Source organism: Schistocerca gregaria, chromosome 6, assembly GCF_023897955.1.
Source record: "Schistocerca gregaria isolate iqSchGreg1 chromosome 6, iqSchGreg1.2, whole genome shotgun sequence".
Classification (NCBI taxonomy): Eukaryota; Metazoa; Arthropoda; class Insecta; order Orthoptera; family Acrididae; genus Schistocerca; species Schistocerca gregaria.
This window is the reverse complement of record NC_064925.1, coordinates 190639839-190665053: the sequence shown is the minus strand read 5'-3', so window position 1 is coordinate 190665053 and position 25215 is coordinate 190639839. Positions and strand designations below refer to the sequence as shown.

The 25215-nt window shown below is 37.0% G+C and overlaps 1 protein-coding gene across 1 annotated transcript in view; it reads left to right on the top strand.

Annotated features, from left to right (window-relative positions):
* Window positions 1-25215, top strand: part of LOC126278799 (neural-cadherin-like) — a 232353-nt gene that overhangs the window by 130383 nt on the left and 76755 nt on the right. Inside the window, exons 10-15 of the mRNA XM_049979072.1 lie at window positions 1310-1583; window positions 9168-9376; window positions 15912-16075; window positions 16194-16379; window positions 16445-16643; window positions 23035-23306. Of these exons, the coding sequence (XP_049835029.1) occupies window positions 1310-1583; window positions 9168-9376; window positions 15912-16075; window positions 16194-16379; window positions 16445-16643; window positions 23035-23306 (1304 nt within the window). The remainder of the gene's footprint in view (window positions 1-1309; window positions 1584-9167; window positions 9377-15911; window positions 16076-16193; window positions 16380-16444; window positions 16644-23034; window positions 23307-25215) is intronic.

Genomic DNA, 25215 nt, shown 5'->3' with positions numbered 1-25215 from the left:
AGTAAATTGTTGCCTGATTATAGTCTCCACTGATGTTTATAGTATGACTGAAAAACTTGCACACACGTGAGCTGGGGTTTTCTCTAAAGTTTTCAGTTACATCAGGAGATGTGTCTGGTGCAATAGAAAGATCTAATTATCATTTTATGCCCACCCCAGATACTGAGTCTTGACCAAATGATCTCACATGCAGCTTCAATTTCTATCTTGCTGGATTTGAGTTTCTTGTCTGCAGTGACAAATACACCACATCCACTTCCCAGTTGCCTAACCTTTTGATAAACACTTAAATTTTCCCCAAAAATCTCACTGCTAGCAGTTTCAGGTTTCAACCAGCTTTCATGAGCTTCAGTGCTTTTAATGAGTGCTTCAAACTGTGGCACTTTGTTATGAATGCTTCAGTAGTTTACCATTCAGACTGTAATACTCTGTTTCCTACAGCTATCATTATCTGGATTAGATGGGCACTTGCCTAGTCTCAAAGCAGCACTTGCTGAACTGCACATCTTTCAGCTATTATGGAATTATGATATTTCTGAATCATCACCTACATTTCTTAAATACTTACTCTCATTGTATCATGTCTAGCATTTCCCATTCCAGGACAACAATTCTGCATATGATTAAAATAACTTTTCCATCCTGTTATCTTTGAATATCTACTCAGTATTTTGCTCTTTTTCCCTAAACAAGTCTTTCTTTTCTCATTTCTTCTATGAACATTGGATGAGTTGATACCGTGGTAAAGATGCTGAACTAACATTAATGAGGATGATCCATCTATCTAGATTTAAATTATCCAAGGCTTCCAAATATTCATTACGATGACTGATTGGATGGTTTGTTTAAAAATAACACAGCCAAACTGCTCTTTCCTGTTTTCTAGGTTACATGGTTTTGAATATATGATAGTCCATATGCCTCCTTATGTTTCTTTTCTTTTTTTTTTTTAATCTCTCTTATTTTACTGTTACCATACTTCCACAATCCTACCTTCTGCTTCATTCTGATGAAATCCTTAACCACGAAATGCAAAATGTTAAACTCCCTCAATTTTTCATTGCATGTCATTTCATTGTTTCTTCTTTGACCAGTGAATTGGCCCATTTGATTATTATCAGCTTGCAATCTCAGTATTATCTGCTCCAAGTACTGTTGATATTATTCCCACTGCATCCAGTGGAGTCCCCAGCACTCATTACCTGACTATGGGATTACTTTGACTTTTACACACCAATAATGCATTTTGTAATATATGTATCTGGGATCAGAGGATTACTTTTACTTACTTCAAATGTTTGTATTTCAGGTGAATATTTTAGCAGTAGATGATGGAGTACCTGCAAAGACATCCACAGCAACACTGACAGTAATTGTTGAAGATGTTAATGATAATGCTCCTCATCTTTTAGAAAATTATGAGGCTATTTTGTCTGAGCATACTTCTCCTACAGAAATACTAGAAATATTTGGAGCAGATGCTGATGACTATTCAAGAAATAATGGACCTCCTTTCACTTTTCGGCTGCATCCCAGTGCAAATGATCAAATAAGATCATCATTTGCTGTGTATTTTGATCGCAGTAAGTGTTCACATAGACCTACTATAAATAAAAAATATGTTTTATAGCTGATAAAATGACATGATCTTTTGATATTTCAATGCTCCAAGTGCAGAGAAGAGTAAATCCCTGGCAGATATGTAATCAATCACATGACATATTGATAGAAAAAAGGAAATAAATAATACTTCATACACAGCATTTAAGTAAACACTCTATCCACTACACCAAAATATGTTAATTTTCACAGGATAAGAATACATTTACACACTATGCCTAATATCTGATGCTGTACTGACTTGGTTATTAAACATGAGAGGACAATGACAAAACTACAACTGCCCATCTTGGGAACCATGAGCAACTAACCAAACATAGTTCCATGAACATCCTTTTATAATTTGTGTGCTTATCCATTTGACACTCAGGATATTCTTGTATCAATAAATCTAACTCTTCACTTCAGCTGCAACCTGTTTGGCATGCTATCTGACACTTGACTACTACTCCTGTGTCCACCAAAGATAACTGCAAGGCAAAGATGCCACGTATTCCATGATTGACTTCTTTTTCATGTTTAGGAAGAGAATTTGGAACACAACAAGCACAGGTTACTTGCAAGTAATAAAATCAGACAAAACCACATAACTAGTATGGTTATAATAAACTACCCATCAAACATTTCACATCAAAGTAATATTAGAGGCAACTCACATGTCATATAGTACTCTATTTATGGTAGCATACACAGATATATGTACACTGATCAGCCAGAACATTACGACCACTGCCCACTGTGAGATTCAATGGAACTTGGTAGTGTTGGTAGTCATGTGATGTGATAAGAAAAGTACGTGAACAGAGTGGAGAGTCATTCGAGTGATGGTATGGGCCACTGAGGGGGAAATCAGATAATGTAAATGACTTTAAAAAAGTTCAGACCTGGTGCCTGGAGACCTATATTGAAGCTCGTCAGCTTTACACACACTGGTGTCATGAGTACCTATGAAAAATATTTGAAAGGTGGTGAAATGGTGAGCAGGTGACAAGTTGTTGGACATTCACACCTCATCACAGAATGCAGAGCTTGGAGATCTATCTGCCCAGTCTGTAAAGAAAGGTTGGTTGTAACCTATGGTCATTTTGATGATGTTTTACAATTCTGGTGCAGGCATAAATGTTTTGGAGCACAACATTCAGGATACTTTGTTGAACAGGGTGCTCTGCAGAAGACAACCTCTAGTTTTGTCGTGTTGACCCAGCTATAAAGTCAATTATGATTGCAGTACACCTGAGATCATTGAGGCTTGACCATAAACCATTGAAAAGTGTCACTTGGTTAGAAAATTAGTATTTCTTGTTAACAATAGATTGATGATCACGTCCAGATAAGTTCAATACATATGCTGCACCAGCGTTGGAGGCTGTTGGGAGCAGAGTAGCGTTAGAAAGGACACTTACATGGGCTTCCATGAGACCAGTGTTAGTAATTGAAGTCATCATTATAGCTGTGACCCACATGGGCATTATTGCAGCTACATTCACCCTTAGAGGGTTATGTCTTCCATGATGGCCATGGCATCTTCTGGAAGGGTAATGGTGCATGTCACAAGGCCACAATTGTACTAAAGTGATTTGGGGAGCTTGAAAGTGAATTCACACTGATATCTTGGCCATCAAATTCGCCTGATATGAATCCAAAATAAGAAATCTGTGGTTTTATCAGGAGTCAGCTCTGCACTGAGAAACCACCAGCCCATAATTTACAGGAAGTGCATGACCTGTGTATTGACACATGCTACCAGATACATCCTGAAGCCTACTAAGGGCTTGCCCAATCCAGGTCATGCAGAATCACTGCTGTAATGCATTCCAAAGTTGGATCAACACACAATAAAACAAGTGTTCATAATGTTTCGGCTCATCAGTGCTGGCCACATGACTCCTTGTCCTCTGATTTTTTTCTTTTAACATTGCAATGTAGAAAGAACAACATAACAGGTTACACCTTAAAGCACATAATGAAGTATTACTCTTCTATCATTTATTGATCCATCTTAAACACCATCCATATTATTGATCACCTTGTGTCTTTTAGTTTGAATACATTCACTGAAACAAAAAGAGAAAACAAAAACGCAATGCATGGAGTACACCCTTTTCCACATTTGCACTCACACAGTGAAACACTTTCATTGGACACATAGCTGCCATACCACTTGTAGTTCATCATGATGTGGCAGGTGTGCACCATTTCCTGTGCATCAGTGTCTATGGCCTCTTTGGCAGTCAGCTGTTGGCAGGTCATGTTTCTGCTCTGCTGCTGGTTGCCAAGTTAGTCTTCCTGGAAATCGCAACACTTAGTTATTATGTTCAGTGTGGAGACGTGTTTCACACCTGAGCTGTGTTGAGATTTGGACTTGGCTGAGCAGCCTGCTCCACACCTGTGCAGGGTGGATATCTGGATCTGCTGTTGCTCTCTTGATGTAAATCTGAGGTAAAACTAACTGTGCCTAAGCATCCCTTTGTAAATAACACTCAACATTAACACAGTCATTCACACACATGAAGTTTAATAAAAACACCACTGTCGCTTGGCTCTCATCTCAGCATACAATGGCTTGCAGTCTGTCTTTATTCATATTTTTAACATTCATTGTTACACTATACAATAAGTTCCATTTCTTCTTTCATGACATACATGTCACATATTGTTTCAAGTCCTGTGTCTCTTCAGCTTTCCCATCACATTGTCTCTTCCTTCTTCTTTCTTTGACATGCTCTTTCTCTGTTCACTTTCTTGTTGTGGCCCATTGTCTTCCATTTTCTGGGTAATTTCCTTCTCTTTAATGCTGTTTCTTCTTCTCCTAGCTGCTGTTCAGCCTGCTGTTTACTACATAATCTATTTTTGCTTGCTTCTCATCATTGTCTTCCATCATAGTCCAATATATTCTCAAGGATGCTTTTCTGTTCTCAACAGTTTTCCTCTATTTAGACATAACTATTTGTTGTGTCCACCCTTCCAAAATATTCACAATGTTATTCCTAAAATTTCGCGCTACTTTATTTTCCATCATCCAGGCTGTTATTAATGTTCCATCTGGGCATAAATTTGGAACTACTGAAATCTCGATTGTATACATTTCTCCATCTATTTCAGGTACACTACAATCCATCGCTTGTAGATTACTCTTCTCTTCTGAACAATCTTCTTGATCTGGATCTGTATTTACTCACGTTTCTGCCCTCATGTCTGCAGCTTCTTCAGCTTAGTCTTATATTTGTAAATTAGCGTCCTCTTTGGAAGTTCCTACTTGATTGCCAGTTTCTGAATATTCACATTTAACAGTGAGTTTTTCATTCTTGTGTGCCTATTTTCAATTATAAGGTCTATATGATGCTTTTTCCCATTATGCTAAAAGAATTAAACTGTCTACCACTTTGTTTACTGGTGGTTTTTTTCATAGCTGTATTTGTCCTCCACATTTAGGTAGTTTGTGATCTACTTATTGTATTCTCAATTTTCATGCATTTCTGTTTCTACATCTTGTTCTTTTAACTTATGATTTATTGTCTGGTGATTTTGTCTATCTTGAGGTGATTTAATTGACACCCATTTTTATATACATTCTCCTTTCCCAAATCAACTTCTTAAGTCCATCTGACATCCATAGAGAATTCTGTTTTTGTACATTGTTATTTTAAGTTCCCAATGTCTCCATAGCAGTTTTCCCTTCCAATTAGTTTAATATCATCATATTCTCTTTCAACATTATTATATTCTGGTATCATTTTTAGCTTGCACACTAATCTTCATTTAAAGAAACCCTTTATTCAGAATTGCTTGAAGAGCTCTACCTTATCATTATTGTTCTGGTTAGCCAGATGTCCAGTCATTGATGGTTTTCTCCTAAACAGATATATCATCTTCATTATAACCAAGCAGTGATAAAATCCATAGTTGGCTCCACACATTACTCTAGTCTCAAAACTACCACTTTTGATCTTCGCCTAGTAATGATGTAATCAATTAATTATTTTTGCTGTACAGAGGGTCTTTTCCATGTATATCTGTGAACATATTTATATGAATAGTGCATTCAGAATTCTCAAGTTATACTAGCCACAGAACTCTATATGTTTTTCTCCAGAGTAAATGACATTCAAAGTAAATAATGACATTTTCTACATATCTTCCTGTTACTGCATCATTTGTTTTTGAGTCCACTCTTATCTTAAAATCTCTTTCTATTACTGCTTCTTGTTGTTTTTTTTAACTAGGTCTAATTTCTGGCAGAAAAGACCTCTATTTGATGTGGCATATCTTCATTTGGTGCATATGCTCTAATTAGAACTACTTCAATTCCATAAAACATGGTGTTGATGAGTGACAGTTCTTTCATATAAAAATGCCTAGTCCTCTATGTAAGTGCTGAGAGATTTGTTAATTAGAATGGAAGCAGCTGATTTTCCCCATTTGTGTCAATCAACCCCAAGTCCAAAATGAATAAAATTTCTCAATTTCTCATTTCCTTGTCCTTTTCTGTTAGTTTCAAGCAAACAGTTATGTCCATGATCATTTCATCTATTTTTTAAGTAAATAATATTTCATTTAGTTCTGTGGTAGCTTGTTCAGAATTCACTTAGATAAGAAGAACAGTGTAGCATTTTTGGTTTATTTAACCACAATTCAGAATAAACACCATAACTTTGCCAGATTTATAACTATAGTAAATAACAATAAAACATATGTCATTGTTGTTAGTGACCAATGGAATGTAAGAATTCACAAACAAATGGATAAATTTCCATTAGCTACTTTAGAATACAGCCTTCATAAGTATTAGTCTCTCCTTAAAATTTACATTACTCCAAAATTATATGAAAAACACAACTAACAACTTCCCAGGACTAAATATGTCTGCTTGTGTCTGTGTATGTGCAGATGGATATGTGTGCGTGTGTGTGTGTGTGTGTGTGTGTGTGTGTGTGTGTGTGTGTGTGTGTGTGTGTGTGTGTGTGTGTGTGTGCGAGTGTACACCTGTCCTTTTTTTTATCCCTAAGGGAAGTCTTTCCGCTCCCGGGATTGGAATGACTCCTTACCCTCTCCCTTAAAACCCACGTCCTTTCGTCTTTCCCTCTCCTTCCTGAAGAAGCAACCATTGGTTGCGAAAGCTAGTAATTCTGTGTGTGTATTTGTGTGTTTTGTTCATTGTGCCTGTCTGCCGGAGCTTTCCCGCTTGGTAAGTCTTGGAATCTTTGTTTTTGATATATTTTTCCCATGTGGAAGTTTCTTCCTATTTTATTTACATCATTATTAAATTCATTATATTTATATTTACTAAAAAATCATAAAACCAGTCATAAAGACTGTTCAAAGTGTACAAATGACTGCTTGCTTTGTGGATGACACCAGTCATCTGCTCAAGTGACGATGTAGCTAATTTTCGTGCGAGTAATGGAGGGTTAAGTGGGAGGGCCATGTAACCCACATTTTGGTTGCTGAGGAAGCTCATTTAAATAGCAGTGAGGTAACCACCATTGCTCATCATCTGAAATGGTTAGGCAATGTTTATCACCTGAGTGATACAAGACTTCCCCACCTAATACTTTATGGTGAATTCCGTTCTGTTAACAGACCTCATGAAGCCCCTCTCAAGCTCCTCATGAAGCCCCTCTCAAGCTGCAACACATCATGAAGATGACTAGCATGTAGATACAAGCATGGAGAGATTGTGCTGTGGACCCCTTACTGAGGAGGAACACTAGACCCACCATTGTCAGCTTGTTTGAAGGAGAATGCTGCAGACATGAGGAGGTCAGTCAACAAGCAAGAAAGCTCTGTCAGTTACAACCCTGCCCTCCTCCAACCATTCAATACAATTTGTGTGGATACATGTTTTATGCCAGGATTGGTCTGTTTAGCCACCAGAAACATATCCATAAGTTGAACAGAAATACACATTCTATGTAGGAAGAAGCTGTGCATATTTGGAATCAAGTTGCAGCCAATGGTGACATGGAGCACTATGACTCTTGCGTGGAAAATGACTAAAAAGCACACAGATTCACCGTAAAAATTTTGCAGTGTATAGAACACATGCAATGTTGTATCTTGCAATGGTGAAATGGTGCCAGCAATTTGATGAGGGCTGCTGATCAGTAAGACAGGCCACAGATGAGAGTGTCCATACAGTTGAGAAACTGATTCACAGCAACTGCAGATTTTCCAGTGATTAGGATGTTCACACAGTGGTTCTCAAATGGCTGCATGGACAAGCAACATATTTAAATTGTTGAGGAATTGAGCACTTGGTAGAATGTTCTAACCATTGTTTAGAGAAACTTGGTGACTACATTGAAAAATATCATTATGTATCCGTGTCATTGTGAATTGTAATGCAGCATTCAATAAAAGTTACTTGGCTTGCAGTAATAATGTGCAACTTAGTTTTTGATGTTCCCTTAAACATAAAAAGTGAGGCCTATTTGTTAGGGTAGACTTTCAGGTATACTATTTCTTTATAGGAAGTTACCATAAAGGCCACCATTTTCACTTTCATGCTCTAAAATATTATAAAATTTAGTGTATCTGAATTTTTCCTATATCAAAATTTTGAGTAAAATGACAGACACAGGGATTTTATTTAGACATTACTGAGTTTCAGAACATCAGAAATATGTAATTCTTACATAAAATAAGAAAATAAATTTAAACATATCTATACAATTTACATTAGGAGTGCTAGAAACATGCCAGTATATCCGCCCAGCAACAACTCTTAATTAAAATTGTATTACTATATAATTTGCTTGAGTTCGACTAGCCCTTCTTCCTATTCAGACATGACCCATACCTTTACATATGCATTTTGCCTGAAGATAATGGGTAAGAATGTCATTGAAACATTGTGACAAAATGATGATGCCAACACTCAGGTGATCATCCAAGAAGACTTTATCATAAATTGTAGTATTTCTATATATTTTAAATTATTTGTGCAATGTACACATTAAGGAAGCAACTCTGATGTAATAGATGTTGTTTGTGTGCTAATGTATTTTTCTTATAACTTTTACATAATAATAAATGACATTTAGTGTAGAGATAGTTATTATTATTATTTTTATTATTATTGGGGATTATGTTAAATTACCTATCTTTAAATATTGTTCCAGTTACATTAAAGAAAAGATGGTGGAAAACTTCATCAAATTAGGTTCCGAGAAATAAAATTCTTTAGTGTTAAAAACCAGTGATTAAAATTATTGGGTTTTAAGTTACAAATAAGAGATTTACAGGTATTAAAAATTTATGAGCTACCATTTTATTAAAATAAGAGACAAAATATATTGACATACAGCGGTGATGCTGACTCACAGATAGGCACAACAAAAAGACTGTCACAAACTATTACATTCCATTGTGAATTTTTGATTGTTAGACAAAATATAGTAGTATTTTTGTTGGTTTAATGATCTATTGATCAAATGGACAGCACCACCTTACTGTGTTTCAACTCCCATTGAAGGAAACGGCGCACTGTAGCTGTAGAAGGTGGTATTGAGGAAATTATTGTATGTTCAAGTAATTTTCATTTACAGAGGGCCCAAATGGTCATGGCTCAGCAATAATAACATCACTAAGGTCTTTTGATCGAGAGGAAAAGAAAGAATATTTCATACCAATACTGGTGACAGATTCTGGTTACCCACCACTGACAGGAACAACTACTGTAAGAATTGTTATTGGTGATATCAATGACAATAAAATGAAACCTGGGAGAAAAAATATACAAGTTTACAAATACCAGGTAAGATGCACTACCTCTCCATAAAATAGTTGTCTCTTCTTCATTAATAATTGCGTTAATGGCTATTTGGCAGAAAAAATATTTCTTTAAGTGATTTCAACATTTGCCCATGTTGCACATGTTGTTGTTGTTGTCTTCAGTCCTGAGACTGGTTTGATGCAGCTCTCCATGCTACTCTATCCTGTGCAAGCTGCTTCATCTCCCAGTACCTACTGCAACCTACATCCTTCTGAATCTGCTTAGTGTATTCATCTCTTGGTCTCCCTCTACGATTTTTACCCTCCACGCTGCCCTCCAATGCTAAATTTGTGATCCCTTGATGCCTCAAAACATGTCCTACCAACCGATCCCTTCTTCTAGTCAAGTTGTGCCACAAACTTCTCTTCTCCCCAATCCTATTCAATACCTCCTTATTAGTTACGTGATCTACCCATCTAATCTTCAGCATTCTTCTGTAGCACCACATTTCGAAAGCTTCTATTCTCTTCTTGTCCAAACTAGTTATCGTCCATGTTTCACTTCCATACATGGCTACACTCCAAACAAATACTTTCATAAACGACTTCCTGATACATAAATCTATATTCGATGTTAACAAATTTCTCTTCTTGAGAAACGCTTTCCTTGCCATTGCCAGTCTACATTTTATATCCTCTCTACTTCGACCATCATCAGTTATTTTACTTCCTAAATAGCAAAACTCCTTTACTACTTTAAGTGTCTCATTTCCTAATCTAATTCCATCAGCATCACCCGATTTAATTTGACTACATTCCATTATCCTCGTTTTGCTTTTGTTGATGTTCATCTTATACCCTCCTTTCAAGACCCTGTCCATTCCGTTCAACTGCTCTTCCAAGTCCTTTGCCGTCTCTGACAGAATTACAATGTCATCGGCGAACCTCAAAGTTTTTATTTCTTCTCCATGAATTTTAATACCTACTCCAAATTTTTCTTTTGTTTCCTTTACTGCTTGCTCAATATACAGATTGAATAATATCGGGGAGAGGCTACAACCCTGTCTCACTCCTTTCCCAACCACTGCTTCCCTTTCATGCCCCTCGACTCTTATGGCTGCCATCTGGTTTCTGTACAAATTGTAAATAGCCTTTCGCTCCCTGTATTTTACCCCTGCCACCTTTAGAATTTGAAAGAGAGTATTCCAGTCAACATTGTCAAAAGCTTTCTCTAAGTCTACAAATGCAAGAAACGTAGGTTTGCCTTTTCTTAATCTTTCTTCTAAGATAAGTCGTAAGGTCAGTATTGCCTCACGTGTTCCAACATTTCGACGGAATCCAAACTGATCCTCCCCGAGGTCCGCATCTACCAGTTTTTCCATTTGTCTGTAAAGAATTCGCGTTAGTATTTTGCAAATGTGACTTATTAAACTGATAGTTCGGTAATTTTCACATCTGTCAGCACCTGCTTTCTTTGGGATTGGAATTATTATATTCTTCTTGAAATCTGAGGGTATTTCACCTGTCTCATACATCTTGCTCACCAGCTGGTAGAGTTTTGTCATGACTGGCTCTCCCAAGGCCGTCAGTAGTTCTAATGGAATGTTGTCTACTCCGGGGGCCTTGTTTCGACTCAGGTCTTTCAGTGTTCTGTCAAACTCTTCACGCAGTATCTTACCTCCCATTTCGTCTTCATCTACATCCTCTTCCATTTCCATAATATTGTCCTAAAGTACATCGCCCTTGTATAAACCTTCTATATACTCCTTCCACCTTTCTGCCTTCCCTTCTTTGCTTAGAACTGGATTGCCATCTGAGCTCTTGATATTCATACACGTGGTTCTCTTCTCTCCAAAGGTCTCTTTAATTTTCTTGTAGGCAGTATCTATCTTACCCCTAGTGAGATAAGCTTCTACATCCTTACATTTTTCCTCTAGCCATCCCTGCTTAGCCATTTTGCACTTCCTGTCGATATCATTTTTGAGATGTTTGTATTCCTTTTTGCCTGCTTCATTTACTGCATTTTTATATTTTCTCCTTTCATCAATTAAATTCAATATTTCTTCTGTTACCCAAGGATTTCTAGCAACCCTCGTCTTTTTACCTACTTTATCCTCTGCTGCCTTCACTACTTCATCCCTCAGAGCTACCCATTCTTCTTCAACTGTGTTTCTTTCCCCCATTGCTGCCAATTGTTCCCTTATGCTCTCCTTGAAACTCTGTACAACCTCTGGTTCTTTCAGCTTATCCAGATCCCATGTCCTTAAATTCCCACCTTTTTGCAGTTTCTTCAGTTTTAACCTACAGGTCATAACCAATAGATTGTGGTCAGAGTCCACATCTGCCCCTGGAAATGTCCTACAATTTAAAACCTGATTCCTAAATCTCTGTCTTACTATTATATAATCTATCTGATACCTTTTAGTATCTCCAGGATTCTTCCATGTATACAACCTTCTTTTATGATTCTTGAACCAAGTGTTAGCTATGATTAAGTTATGCTCTGTGCAAAATTCTACCAGACGGCTTCCTCTTTCATTTCTTAGCCCCAATCCATAATCACCTACTATGTTTCCTTCTCTCCCTTGTCCTACTGACGAATTCCAGTCACCCATGACTATTAAATTTTCGTCTCCATTCACTACCTGAATAATTTCTTTTATCTCATCATACATTTCATCAATTTCTTCATCATCTGCAGAGCTAGTTGGCATATAAACTTGTACAACTGTCGTAGGCATGGGCTTTGTGTCTATCTTGGCCACAATAATGCATTCACTATGCTGTTTGTAGTAGCTTACCCGCATTCCTATTTTCCTATTCATTATTAAACCTACTCCTGCATTACCCCTATTTGATTTTGTATTTATAACCCTGTATTCACCTGACCAAAAGTCTTGTTCCTCCTGCCACCAAACTTCACTAATTCCCACTATATCTAACTTTAACCTATCCATTTCCCTTTTTAAATTTTCTAACCTACCTGCCCGATTAAGGGATCTGACATTCCACGCTCCGATCCGTAGAATGCCAGTTTTCTTTCTCCTGATAACGACGTCCTCCTGAGTAGTCCCCACCCGGAGATCCGAATGGGGGACTATTTTACCTCCAGAATATTTTACCCAAGAGGACGTCATCATCATTTAATCATACAGTAAAGCTGCATGTCCTCGGGATAAATTACGGCTGTAGTTTCCCCTTGCTTTCAGCTGTTCGCAGTACCAGCACAGCTAGGCCGTTTTGGTTAATGTTGCAAGGCCAGATCAGTCAATCATCCAGACTGTTGCCCCTGCAACTACTGAAAAGGCTGCTGCCCCTCTTCAGGAACCACATGTTTGTCTGGCCTCTCAACAGATACCCCTCCATTGTGGTTGCACCTACGGTACGGCCATCTGTATCGCTGAGGCACGCAAGCCTCCCCACCAACGGCAAGGTCCATGGTTCATGGGGGGTGTGTTGCACATATGGGCTTTTTAAAATTTTATTCTATTACCATCACAGTAAATGATTTATTGTTCTTGCTTTAGTATTGAGGAAAGTAATGTTATAGTGAAAGAGTGGAACTTTTTATAAACTAATACTGACTAGCACTAGGAGAAACAACAGTGGTTGGTACTTGACAGGTATATAAGGCAGTGAGTGTCGCTTCAAACAAAATAAAACTGTAAGCTGCCTTTGGGTATTTCTTGTGTTAAACTACACCAGGAAGAGCAGCAGTTGCTGGCTGAGCCAGTATGCACACTCTCGTCTCTCTCTCTCTCTCTCTCTCTCTCTCTCTCTCTCTCTCTCTCTCTCTCTCTCTCTCCCCCTCCCCCCCTCTCTCTCTTGCTCTCTTAAATAAACATCATACTATGTAACAAAATATAGGGTGGGCAATGATTAACTCCCTATTAAAACTGTTAGAACTTTATTCATACTTAACCAATTTTTGTGAAACAGAATTATTACTCATTGCTGAAACTCCACATATGCATCATCGTTATCCATCTGTTTCCATAAACAGAAGGGTATGTTTGTATCAGACTTCTGCTGATACTCCAGCAGTATGTTTTCAAGAACTTGGCAAATTTGCTTTTCCAACTTATCAAGAGATTTTAGTTTTGTGTGATAAACTTCCTATTTTGTCTATCTACAGAAGAAGAAGAGACAAGTCAGGATTCCTTGCTGGCCATTCAAGAGGGGCATGATGTCCCAAGTAGCATCCTGGAAAACTGGTGTTGAGCCACTGAGCCATGCATGGATAACCATTGCGAAGTGAGCTGGTGCCCCATCCTACATGAAGATTAGGTCATTACAATTGTTCCAGGCAGATACAACACTGTGAACATAATCTTCAATCATATCAAGGTGCTATCCAGCATTTATTTCCAAATAAGATGCAGACGGTGGCCAAGCATTTCAGTGCAGTACCCAGTATGAACTACAAAAACTCCAAAATTGTCTTTTACTGGGACAGAATTATTAAAGAACCATTGTAAATTCACAGCTTGAATAATCTGCTTCACAGGGACACATGATAGCAATTTAGGACAGCATGGGATCCAGTGGTGGTTATGTTATAATCACAGCAACCGCAAAGAGGAACTGTTGGTCATGCTGACCCTGCAGTGGTAACATAGGTATTTGGATGACAATGACAAGGACAGGCACATGCCATCACAGACATGTATATTGGCAGGCAGTTCCCAACAGAGGGTGCAGGAGCAGCTGATGAAAGTGCATAGAATTATTGAAAGCCTTTCTACATGCGTTGAAGCTATTTGTTCTGTGTCTGACTGGTGGCATAGCTGTCTCCATCATTACTGATCATGATATCTGCACAGTTGGCATTGCTTTGTATGTGTTTTTGCCTGCACAGGTTCTTTCCAGACTGGCATAAATAGGGGGCTTTGATCACAACCTCAGCAGTGTGTTTACCACACCTTAAGATGTGGGTCAGTTGTGAAGATAAAATATTGTGGAAATTTCATGATGACAGCTGATGTCCTGCCCAAGAACCATATATACATAAATTCTGTTATTTAAATGTAACTGCACTATTTCTTGTGAATGTGCTGTTAGGACCCTTTCCTCAGAACCATTGTCCAAATCAGTTCTAACACAGGTAATGACTGTTCACATGTGTAGCTGTAAATTATATAGTCCCATGAACATCTTTACTATGCAGATAACTGTGAAGTGGATTGCAGATTTTTTAAATGTATCATATATATTTGAGTTTTTCTGGTTACATTAATGAGTGGAGTGTGGAAAGACTGACTGGTTGTTTACTTCTGTACATGCTGTTATCTGCCTAATTTTATCTGCACAATCTCCATGAGATATAAGCATAAGGTGCTGAAGAAATTTCATGTTTTCTTTCCTGGAAGACAGTTCTTGACACTTTCTAAGCAGTTTCTCCTGAGATTTGTAACTCCTACTTTGAGTGTCAGCCATTTACGTATTTCAGCATTTCTTTTATATGTTGTTTTAAGCAGTTAATTATCTACATCAATCTGTGTTCAGTTTTACCAAACATTACATCTATAGTTGTTTAAGACATGGCTAACTTGTTCATTAGTTGTCCAGTGTGGTTCTCTTATGAATACAGTGGAAAAAAGTAGTTACATGGTGTGCAGAACTCAGTAGTTTGGCACGGAATATTGGAAATCAGGATGCACAACTTATTGAGTGTCTTCTAACATTCAGTGTGTCCACAATAGTGCCAAGTTGCAGTTCCTATCTTGTCAGTCATGTGTTGGGGGGACACAAAACTGATTTGAACTAAGTGGCAGATGCAGGTAACTAACCTTGGACGTATCAAATATGTTATATTGAAAGAAATGGCTAGCATTTCTGGTTTATGACAGCACATTTTATAAATTAATGCCTGAATAGTAGCTGAATGATGACTATATTCGATAAAAATCTCCTATTTGTCCTACATTATGTATAAATTCTTATGTTACTCCTCATGTACTGCTCTAGGATATTGACACTGGTCCTTCTTCACTCATTTCTGGGCAGAATTTTCTTGCAACAAAATTTGGAGCATTGTGGTCTACAAAAGATGTAATACTATAGACATAGATAACTATTTTTGTACAGTTGATATCATTTTGGCACAGGTCCATCTTTGGTTCCAGTGATAAACATGATATCAAAATTTAATATTGGCTTTCCTTATTATAACAGTTATGACATGTTAATTTTTTTCCAATGTTTCGATAAATGAAGTAAGTGAAGTACGTGTCAAGATTTTATACTCAAAAGACCTTTGACTAATTTCTTAATCTTTTCAAATGATGTCTATATTTATAAAAAAACTAATATAAAATATGTAAATAAATTTTATTGTTCCTTTATCATTCTGTTTAGTTTAAATAATGCATGAACCTGATCTGACATTAGTGTCAAGAAGGGTGTCTTTGCATTAAAGCATTACTCAGAATGTACATCACTTTCTTCTCATATATCATGTAACATAAGAAAAAACTCAGAACATAAATTTCATTTCCATTAGTAATACTATTAGGAAGGTTGCTGGACCTGCATGTATATTTTAGTGCGTGTTAATATGTTTCCACACTGATATAAAGGATCAAACTCCAGAAACAGATATTGGAAGGATATATGTTCAAGATCCAGATGACTGGGATTTACCAGACAAGAAATTCTACTGGCAGGCACATGAACATCATAGATTTAAAGTTAATGAAGCCTCAGGAATGATTACGATGAAATACAACACACCAGAAGGGATGTAAGTTAATTTTCATTAATTAGTTCCACGTATTTACCAGTCAAATGTTTCAAGTACTGTACATTTCTACATTTCAATTTATCTTTATTTTGTTAAAAGGAGGAACAAATGATTTCAGATACAATTTGGCATTCAGAGTATCTGATCACAGACATTCACAAAACAATGTTTCAGCAACTGTGACTGTTACTGTGAAGCAGATTCCTGTTGATGCCATAATCAGTTGTGGTTCTGTAAGAATTTTACATCTTTCTGATGAAGACTTCATTAAGGAATGGAACAATGTGGTATATAAACTTTTTTCCTCCAATTTGTGTTTCATATAAAATGTTGCAGTAGTGCCAAAATTTATACTCCTCCTGAAAATTTATTGCAGGAAAGTAAGGCAGAACAATTTAAGCAAGCCTTGTCAGAAGTTTTGAATACTGAAAGGAAAAACCTTGACATATTCAGTGTTAAGCAACATAGAACAAAAATACCTATGTTGGACATCTTCTTCTCCATAAAAGATTCAAGATATGACAATCCTGAAAAGATAAATGGGCTACTTCAAGTACATAAAGCAGAGGTATTTATTTACTTGCACATTTAACACTTTACTGTCACTGACACTGTATTATTTTTGGATCCAGTTGTCATATTTTTTTCACTGATTTACTCATATACACTTTCTACAAATCTTACTGCAAGTAGTAACCAGTTATTGTGTGAAGTGTTTAAAACCTGAAAGCATATTATAATAGTTTTAGCTGATGATATGTTGTCAGCAATCAGTGGCAGAACACAATCATAAAAGGAGGTTGTAATCAGGCAAGGTTTCAGAGCCAGTGACTCCTTCTTCAGGCAGAGGGGTTGAAGGGGGAGGAAGAGAGGTGAAGGAAAAGGACTGGAGAGGTCTAGGAAAAGGGATAGATTTTGGGAAAGTCACCCAGAACTGTAGTTCAGGGGAGTCTTACCAGATGGGATGATAAGGAAACTCATTCCTTTTCAGTGTGCCTGGTAAGACTTTCCTTCTCATCCCATCTGGTAAGGCTCCCCTGACCTTCGGCTCTGGGTGACTTTTCTGAAATATACCCACTTTCTTAAACCTTTCCAGTCCTTTTCCTTCTCCCCACTTCCTTCTCCTTCAACCCTTTTGTCTGAAGAAGGAGCTACTGGTTCTGAAAGCTTGCCTAATTGCAACCTTCTTTATGTATGTTTTCTGCTGTGCCTGGTGAGTAGATCTTTTATCTACCCAATTAAATTATTTTGTCAAAAATTTACTGATTTTGTTGTTACTTTTTGATGATATTTTGTGACATTCATTCAGATATGAGAAGTGTTGCATGATCTGAGGAAGAAGTGAATGAAAGAATTGAAATATACTGATGAGCTGTAAATTAGAGACAGTTGTCTTTTTCAGTAATCAAAATCTCATGTCTGTGAATGGAATTATTTAAGGTTGCATGTGAAATGATAGCAGTTCTCTATTGTGTTCCTGATGATTTGTTTGTTACATATTCATTTTTGGTAATGGAGAGTCTTTGACTGCTTCTGTACATTAAGTATGTGTGTACAATGGGCATTTGAAAAGTTGGTGCAAAGTGAGATGGCACCACTGGCGAGTATTGAGGTCATGTTTAGTTAGTAGCATCTTTGGAAGTAACACACAGCAAGTTTCAGCCATATTGGTCTATTTCTTTGTGTTTAGCATTCATGTGAACCAAGGAAGTTGAGCAATTGTCAAAAAATGAACGCAAAAGAATTTCGTGTGGTGATTAAATATTACTTTATGAAAGGCAAAACGCCTCAGGAGACTAAAGAGAAGCTTGATAAACATTATGGTGACTCTGCACCTTCGAATAGAACAGTTTATAAGTGGTTTCAAAATTTTCAAAGTGGCCATATGGGCACAAGTGATGTTGAATGTTCTGGATGCCCTGTGGAGGTTACGACTCTAGAAATCATTAATAAAATCCATGATATGGTGACAGATGACAGAAGAGTTAAGGTGCGTGAGACTGATAGTGCTGTGAGCATCTCAAATGAACAGGTACATAATATTTTGCATAAACATTTGGACATGAGAAAGCTATATGCAAGATGGGTTCCACGATTGCTCATGCTTGATCAAAAACGGAATAGTGTGAACTGTTGTTTGGATGGTTTGCAGCTGTTCAGGAATAATCCGCAGGACTTTAAGCATCATTTTGTCACTGTGGAAAAAATATGGATACATTACTATACTCCTGAGACCAAACAACAATCTAAACAATGGCTTACCAAGTGAGAATCTGCACCAAAAAAGGGGAAGACCAGTCCTTTGGCCAGAAAAGTTATGGCAGCTGTCTTATGGGATTCACAAGGGATAATCTTCATAAACTCTCTGGAAAATGGTAACACTATTACAGGTGCATACTATTCATTGTTATTGGGCCGTTTGAAAACTGAGATGCAAGAAAAACAGCGGCAATTGGACCGCAAAAAAGTCCTTTTCCATCATGACAATGCTCCAGCACACACCTCAGCAGTTGTGGTCGCAAAACTAATGGAGATAGGATGCCAACTACTTTCACATCCCCCCTCTTCTCTAGGCTTGGCTCCCTCAAACTACTATTTGTTCCCCAATTTGAAGAAATGGCTGGTGGGATAAAGGTTTTATTCAAACGATGAAGTGGTTGCAGCAACTAATAGCTACTTTGCAGACTTGGACAATTCCTATTATTCAGAAGGGATCAACAAATTAGAACAGCGTTGGACAAAGTGTATAAGTCTAAAAGAAGACTATGTCAAAAAATAAAAAAGGTTTACCTCTTAACACGTAAGTAGTTTTTATTTTTGCACGGAATTTTCAAACGCCCCTTGTATGTGCTGTTATAGAGTGTGTCTACTTTATTTTCCTTTCTTCAGTGAATAAACTGATTAAAGCTAAAGTTTCTTCCATGCAACCATGCTCTGTTACCAGTTTTTTCATCAGCATTTGACTATGACATCTTCAGATTTTGACTGTCCACTGAGTAGCGTTTGCACTAAGCCAGTTACAACGCACCATCTCACTGTACACCTGTACAGTTGTTCATGATCATTGGAGCCTAGTGCATGCAAGAATGCAGTTCCAAAGCTATTCTGACTCTGGGGTTTCTGTACTCTTCTGTGGGAACATAAATTTGTGTATTATACACTCATGAAAGAATCTTCAAGCACAATAATATTATGTAAACATGAAAACGTTTTATTTGCTTCCACTTCAACTATTTCCAATGTCTTCTTCACATCAGTTTGAGGAATAACTATAAACATCCATACAGTACAACTACGATATAACCAACTGCCTTGATCTGAGTGAATCTACACAGTCTACAACAAGATTCCCCTCTAGTGATGGAAAAACACTTACTTCCGATAACACATAAAATAACAGGATTCACAAAACTTAATCATTGGAAATGAAAAGTAATTAAATCTTTTACTACAAAAATAATAATCTTCTTGATTTGAATTTAGGCAAGAAATAATGGACTCTGATGTGATTAGGCCATTGGTAGAGAACAAAGACACTTGAAGTTTTTAAATAAGTCTCATCAGATGCCAATCACTGCTGACAATTAACTGGAACAGTTATAAGTCAGGTTGGACACCTATCTCCCATGATAATTAACTGATCTCAATATTCAAGGTAAATGGTATACACCAGTCTTGGAGCACAGAGTGCAAGTCAGGCCAAGGCTGGAAGAGGTGTGGGCTCTGGCTGCAACAGCTGGTTACCTGTGATACACTGCTGTGGTGAACTTCTTGGCAGTGTGGTTGGAACTGCCTGCTTTGTGGCTCTATGGCCACTTATATACAGCTTAGATGGAATGCTGTCTTCTCCAAGTACTTCTGTGCATGTGATCAGCAGAAGCAGGTAGTACCTACCAGTGGTGATACCAGAGCCACCTGGGGCAAGTCGTGTGACACCCATTTGAATGGTGTCTGCTGGAGTTCCACTGAAAAACAAACAAATGTGTTGTGGTCAGCCAAGGTGTGCAATCCTGCTCTACTGTGGTAGATTTGTTGGCAGGAACTGGAGCTTCGACAACCCACTGGTCAGCTTGTATTGCTGGTAAACAGAATCAGCCAATACAGCACCACTGCCATCCAATTCTACTGCTAAGATTAAGCGGAGAATGATACGAATCACCATTACCTTCTTTGCCTGTCTCTGTATCACCTCAAAGACAGACAAAAGTTTGTCACCACTCATCAGTTATATACTGCACAATTACATTTAAAGTTCATAAATTTAGGCAATATTATGAAAAGGATAGTTGCTACTCACTGTATAGCAGAGATGCTGAGTCACGGATAGGCACAACAAAAAGACTCTCACAAAATAAGACTTTGGTAACTCTGTGTGTGTGTTTGTGTGTTTTGTTCATGTGCCTGTCTGCCGGCGCTTTCCCGCTTGGTAAGTCTTGGAATCTTTGTTTTTAATATATATATATATATATATATATATATATATATATATATATAAGCCCACTCAATAAATTTAGACAGCATTGTGTATGGGGTGCAGTGATCTGATGCTATACTTAGGTTAAAATCAACAGTCAAGATCGCAACAAAATTTGTTTTTTGACTGGTTTTAACTTATGTTAAATTTTTGGGCCCCCTATGTGATACCAATTAAGGTATCATGTGAAAAACTGAGGAGCCACCAGCACAACCCACAGGGGGTCCAAAAATTTTGAGGGTGGTTTTAACATAAGACAAAACTGGTCAATAGACAACTGTTATTGTGATCTCAATTGTTGATTTTAAGCTAAGTACATTTGAAGAATGGCAGGAACCAAAGCCAATTTTTAACTTTTTGATATGGAAGACAGCAAGTCCCATTAGGACTTAAAATGACTGTGCTTCAAGGGGCATGAATCTTACAATGTGTTTGAACACTCAAAGCATAAGTAAATGCCTTCGGGGCTCCTCCTGGACATTTTACACATATTGCATGTGGGTAAGTTGTTAGAACATTAAATAAGACAATTCTGCTTTACACTAGGAAAGAGGTTATAGAGTGAGCATATCCTTAGATGATCAGCAGTTAAGCAGGATAGTTTGAGACCTTTTGAAGATTTACTGCCATCTCTCATAGGTGAATGACTTGTGGTCCCAAGTCAACAGATGTGAAGAAACTGACTAGTTCAGCCTCTCTACTGTTGCTAATGTTGAACCAATTGCTCAAGCTCTAGAAATCACCAAGTTTCTAATGAAAAATATAATTTTAAAGCATGGAGCATTATGAAGATATATAGCCTCATGAAATGTTTTGATAAGATGTTTACAAATGTACTGTAAGTGTATATTGGCACAAAAATGGAAACAGGATTGTAATATTCCCTATCATGACATTCATATACACTACAGCATAGCAAGAAACTGCATGTTTCATGCCATTTTCCCTGATCCACACTCAAGAGAGTGAAACAACAATGGATGCTCTGCTTCTGTTTCAACCTGATGATTCTTATGACGATTAAATAAAAGATTCATCACCAGAATTGAAGAAGCTAGACATCTGGCACATACATGGACTATTGGACTATGGATATGTGAATGGTACATTGCCAGTAACTGGCCTGTAAGCTACAGTCGACTTGACCTGAGTATGTATTTTTGTAAGCTAACATGGAATGGAAGGCTAACAGGAAAATTATTAAAGCACTAATTTTACCACTAATGAATCCCATATGACTTGTCAATAGTACCAACAAACTTAAAGATAATATCCTACAATGAGAAGAAACAACAGCAGAATTATTGTACATGTCCTCTGCATAAAGCCTGTCCTGAGCTGAGGATGATGATGTTGGGGCCCGTAATGCAATGAACATGAAGACCAGATGCAATCTCAATTCCTAAACAGAAATAATGTAATTTGAACATTCCAGTGACCATGAGGATGTGACAAAACAACCTGAACACAACATGCAGGCCACCAGTTTCATTTCTACCACATGATATTATTTCTCATTTCACACTTATGATTTGTGGATAACATAGATCAGTACTAGTTCCATTTCCAAATTTATGTGAAACTGCTGTTTACTAAAATAAATATGTAATTAGAAAATGTATGTACAAAAGAAAAGGAAACCTCAAAACTGTACACTTGAATCCCATTTGTGGTTAGTAAGAAATGGCAGCAGATTCAAAGAAATCTTGAAAAATTTGAGAAACTCTTATCCTGTAAGCTATAAATTGCTATTAATTGATCCAGTGACAAAGAGAAGGAAAGAGGAGAACTGAAAACACTTACAAAACAAGAAAACCGGTACAAAGATTCACACATCACTATGGTGCTTGGTTAAAAGAGTAGGCTATGTATAATTCATGAAACAATTTAAATGTAAGATTACATCAGATAAAATGTTACTTCCTGGCATGTTATTCACCAGTAATGGAGACATTACAGTTGAACTACAAAAGGGAATAGATGAGCAAATGGTACATTCTATTATGCAGTACAACGGTATTAATACCTATTTTTATTTCACCAGGTGGGTCATTTTATGTTTCTTTGCATTGATAGCACAACACAGCAGGAGGGAGCCTGCCCTTAAGGTTATTTGACTCCTCAGCCAATTTCACATGGACTTGTTACTTCTTTTTCTGCATAATTTTTTAACACAAGTCTACATTTTAGTCAAAGTATTCATTTAACTTGCTATTAGTCACTGTCTTCTCTCTCTTTCCCTGTGTCTATATCTCTCCCTCTCCTTCTCCCCCTCCTGTTTGCTTCATTTAAAGAAGGGAACCGCAAATTCAGGCACAATGTAAAGTCATTTTTGTCAATTGCTTTATTAATGAAAACATCTTGAGCAAAGCAATTAACACAAATATCTTCAGCATTATGTAATGCTATTATTAATTTCCTTTTTAATATTTGAATTAATATTCTGTTTTGTAATAATTCTGAGGTCATTTGACATATTTTTCAGATAGAAAGGAAAACTGATCTCGACTTGGTTGTGGCTGGAATACACTACTGCTTCATTGATAAAATAAAATGCCAAGGACCATGCATCGACAGATACAGGATAAATAGCCAACCAATCTTAGTAGATGCAAACATGACCTCTTTAGTAGGAATTTCAGTAAATATTACACCAGAATGTGACTCATCTGTACAAAACTTGGCTATGATTGATAGATGTCATGAGAATCATTGTTACAATGGTGGCCAGTGTTTTCAGAAAGGAAACAATATAAGGTAAATCTTATGAATTTGTCTTTGTAGAAGACATTTCTTGTAATGCTTTTATCTTTTGTTTCTCCTTTTTCTATATCTCATTTTTCCCATATTAAATTCAATTAAAACCCCCATATTTGAATCACCACAACTGATTATCAGCAAGGGGAGGAGTGGTGATGGCATAAGTCAATGCATGAAGGGCTGTGGCGTTGATCTGTTTGTCTGATAAAGATGTTAAACTTAGTGGACCCATTTATGTTATTCAAGGTAAGTAGGTTGCATGGCACTTTTTGTTTCACTCTCTTCTTTCCTTTCCACTGTCAGTGCAACACTACATTTCTCTAGGATTACCAGACACTCTGTTACTAATGGACGTTTCAATTTTTTCGCTCAAATTTTCTCCTTCAATTTAGTTTTCACCCAGAATAAATAATTCTCTATTTTTATATTACAGGCTATTATGAATTATATTTTATGGAGTACATATAATCTTAAAACCCATTGCCTTAAAAAATGACTTTTTTTTACAGTTTCTTTACTTATGTTAAATTTAATGACTGCTGAATGCTGGCAACACTTGAGCTTCTAAACTGATAACCAATAATATTAATTTACACTGCTTTCCCTTGTGTTTCTTGTCTGATTCAAGCATGATTCACTGTGTTTTATTAAACTGTTAGTCGTCAATAGAAAATTAGTTTCAAGTTAAAAATGTTTGATGATGAAGTTCCATCAAAGATTCCTCCAGAAAAGAGCAATATCTTTATTAAAAGGTACCAGGATGGAACATAAAAATATTATGAAAAGAATAGTTGCTATTCGTCAGTGTGTGTGTGTGTGTGTGTGTGTGTGTGTGTGTGTGTGTGTGTGTGTGTGTGTGTGCATTATTTTGTTAGTTTCTTGACTCCAAGGAAGGGAATTTCCCAAAAGTGTAATGATGATTTTGAATGTGTTTATGCACCTGTTGACAACTCAATATGTTAACAACACAGTGAGTGAGTGGCTATCTTTAATTCTACTGTTGTTTGTTATTCCAAGCTGGACCATAAGTTCCCTAATAAAATTTCCACAGGAAGGAATTGTAATACTGAAAAAATGTTTCTGAAAGCGGATTTTCATTATTTATGCATACCAAAGTCAATTATTTTTATTCATGGTTTGAAAAAGTTATGAGTAACTGTTACTTTATTACAGTTATGAAGCTAACACTCTGTATACTGTTCAGTTTTGCAGTATTCGTCACATCTTAATTTATAAGGGCAATTAAAACATTTTTGTTTTAGGGCATTGCTGTAATGTATATACATCATATTGTGACTCCAATGTGAGTATATAAGTGCCGATGTAGATATGGAATTAATGTGAAATTAAAACTTCTTTCTGAAGTGCGTGCGGTAAATGTGGCCATGTGAACTTCGGCTACATACTTACAAAATGCATCAAAGCAGGAACAACATGATTTTTTTGCCTACCAAAGGACAAACACTGGTAGACATAAGTCAGAGAATGCAGAATATATAAGGGGCAGCATACCTGTCAAACACCACTATTGCGGTATGCTGTTCCAAATTCTGTGTTGGTCGTGATTTGACACAAAACGTCCATATTGCAAATGTTGAAATGCAGAAGTTACCCCTATGCAAGTGGGAGAGACTTGAGCACCCACCCTACAATCCTGATTTCTCCCTGTGCAATTATCATCCCTTCAGTCCCTTACAAAAGGCCTCAAAGGATCAATAATTGTTGGTCGAGGATGTACACCAGACAGTCACAGACTTCTTCAAGCAGCAGCACATGGTATTTTACCAAACAAATATCTTCAGCCAGATGTGTCACTGTGATGATTGCCTCAATGTTCACAGTAATTTTGTGTGATTGGGATACCAATTCTGGACTTTATGATCTTTGAACAGAAATATTTTGATTT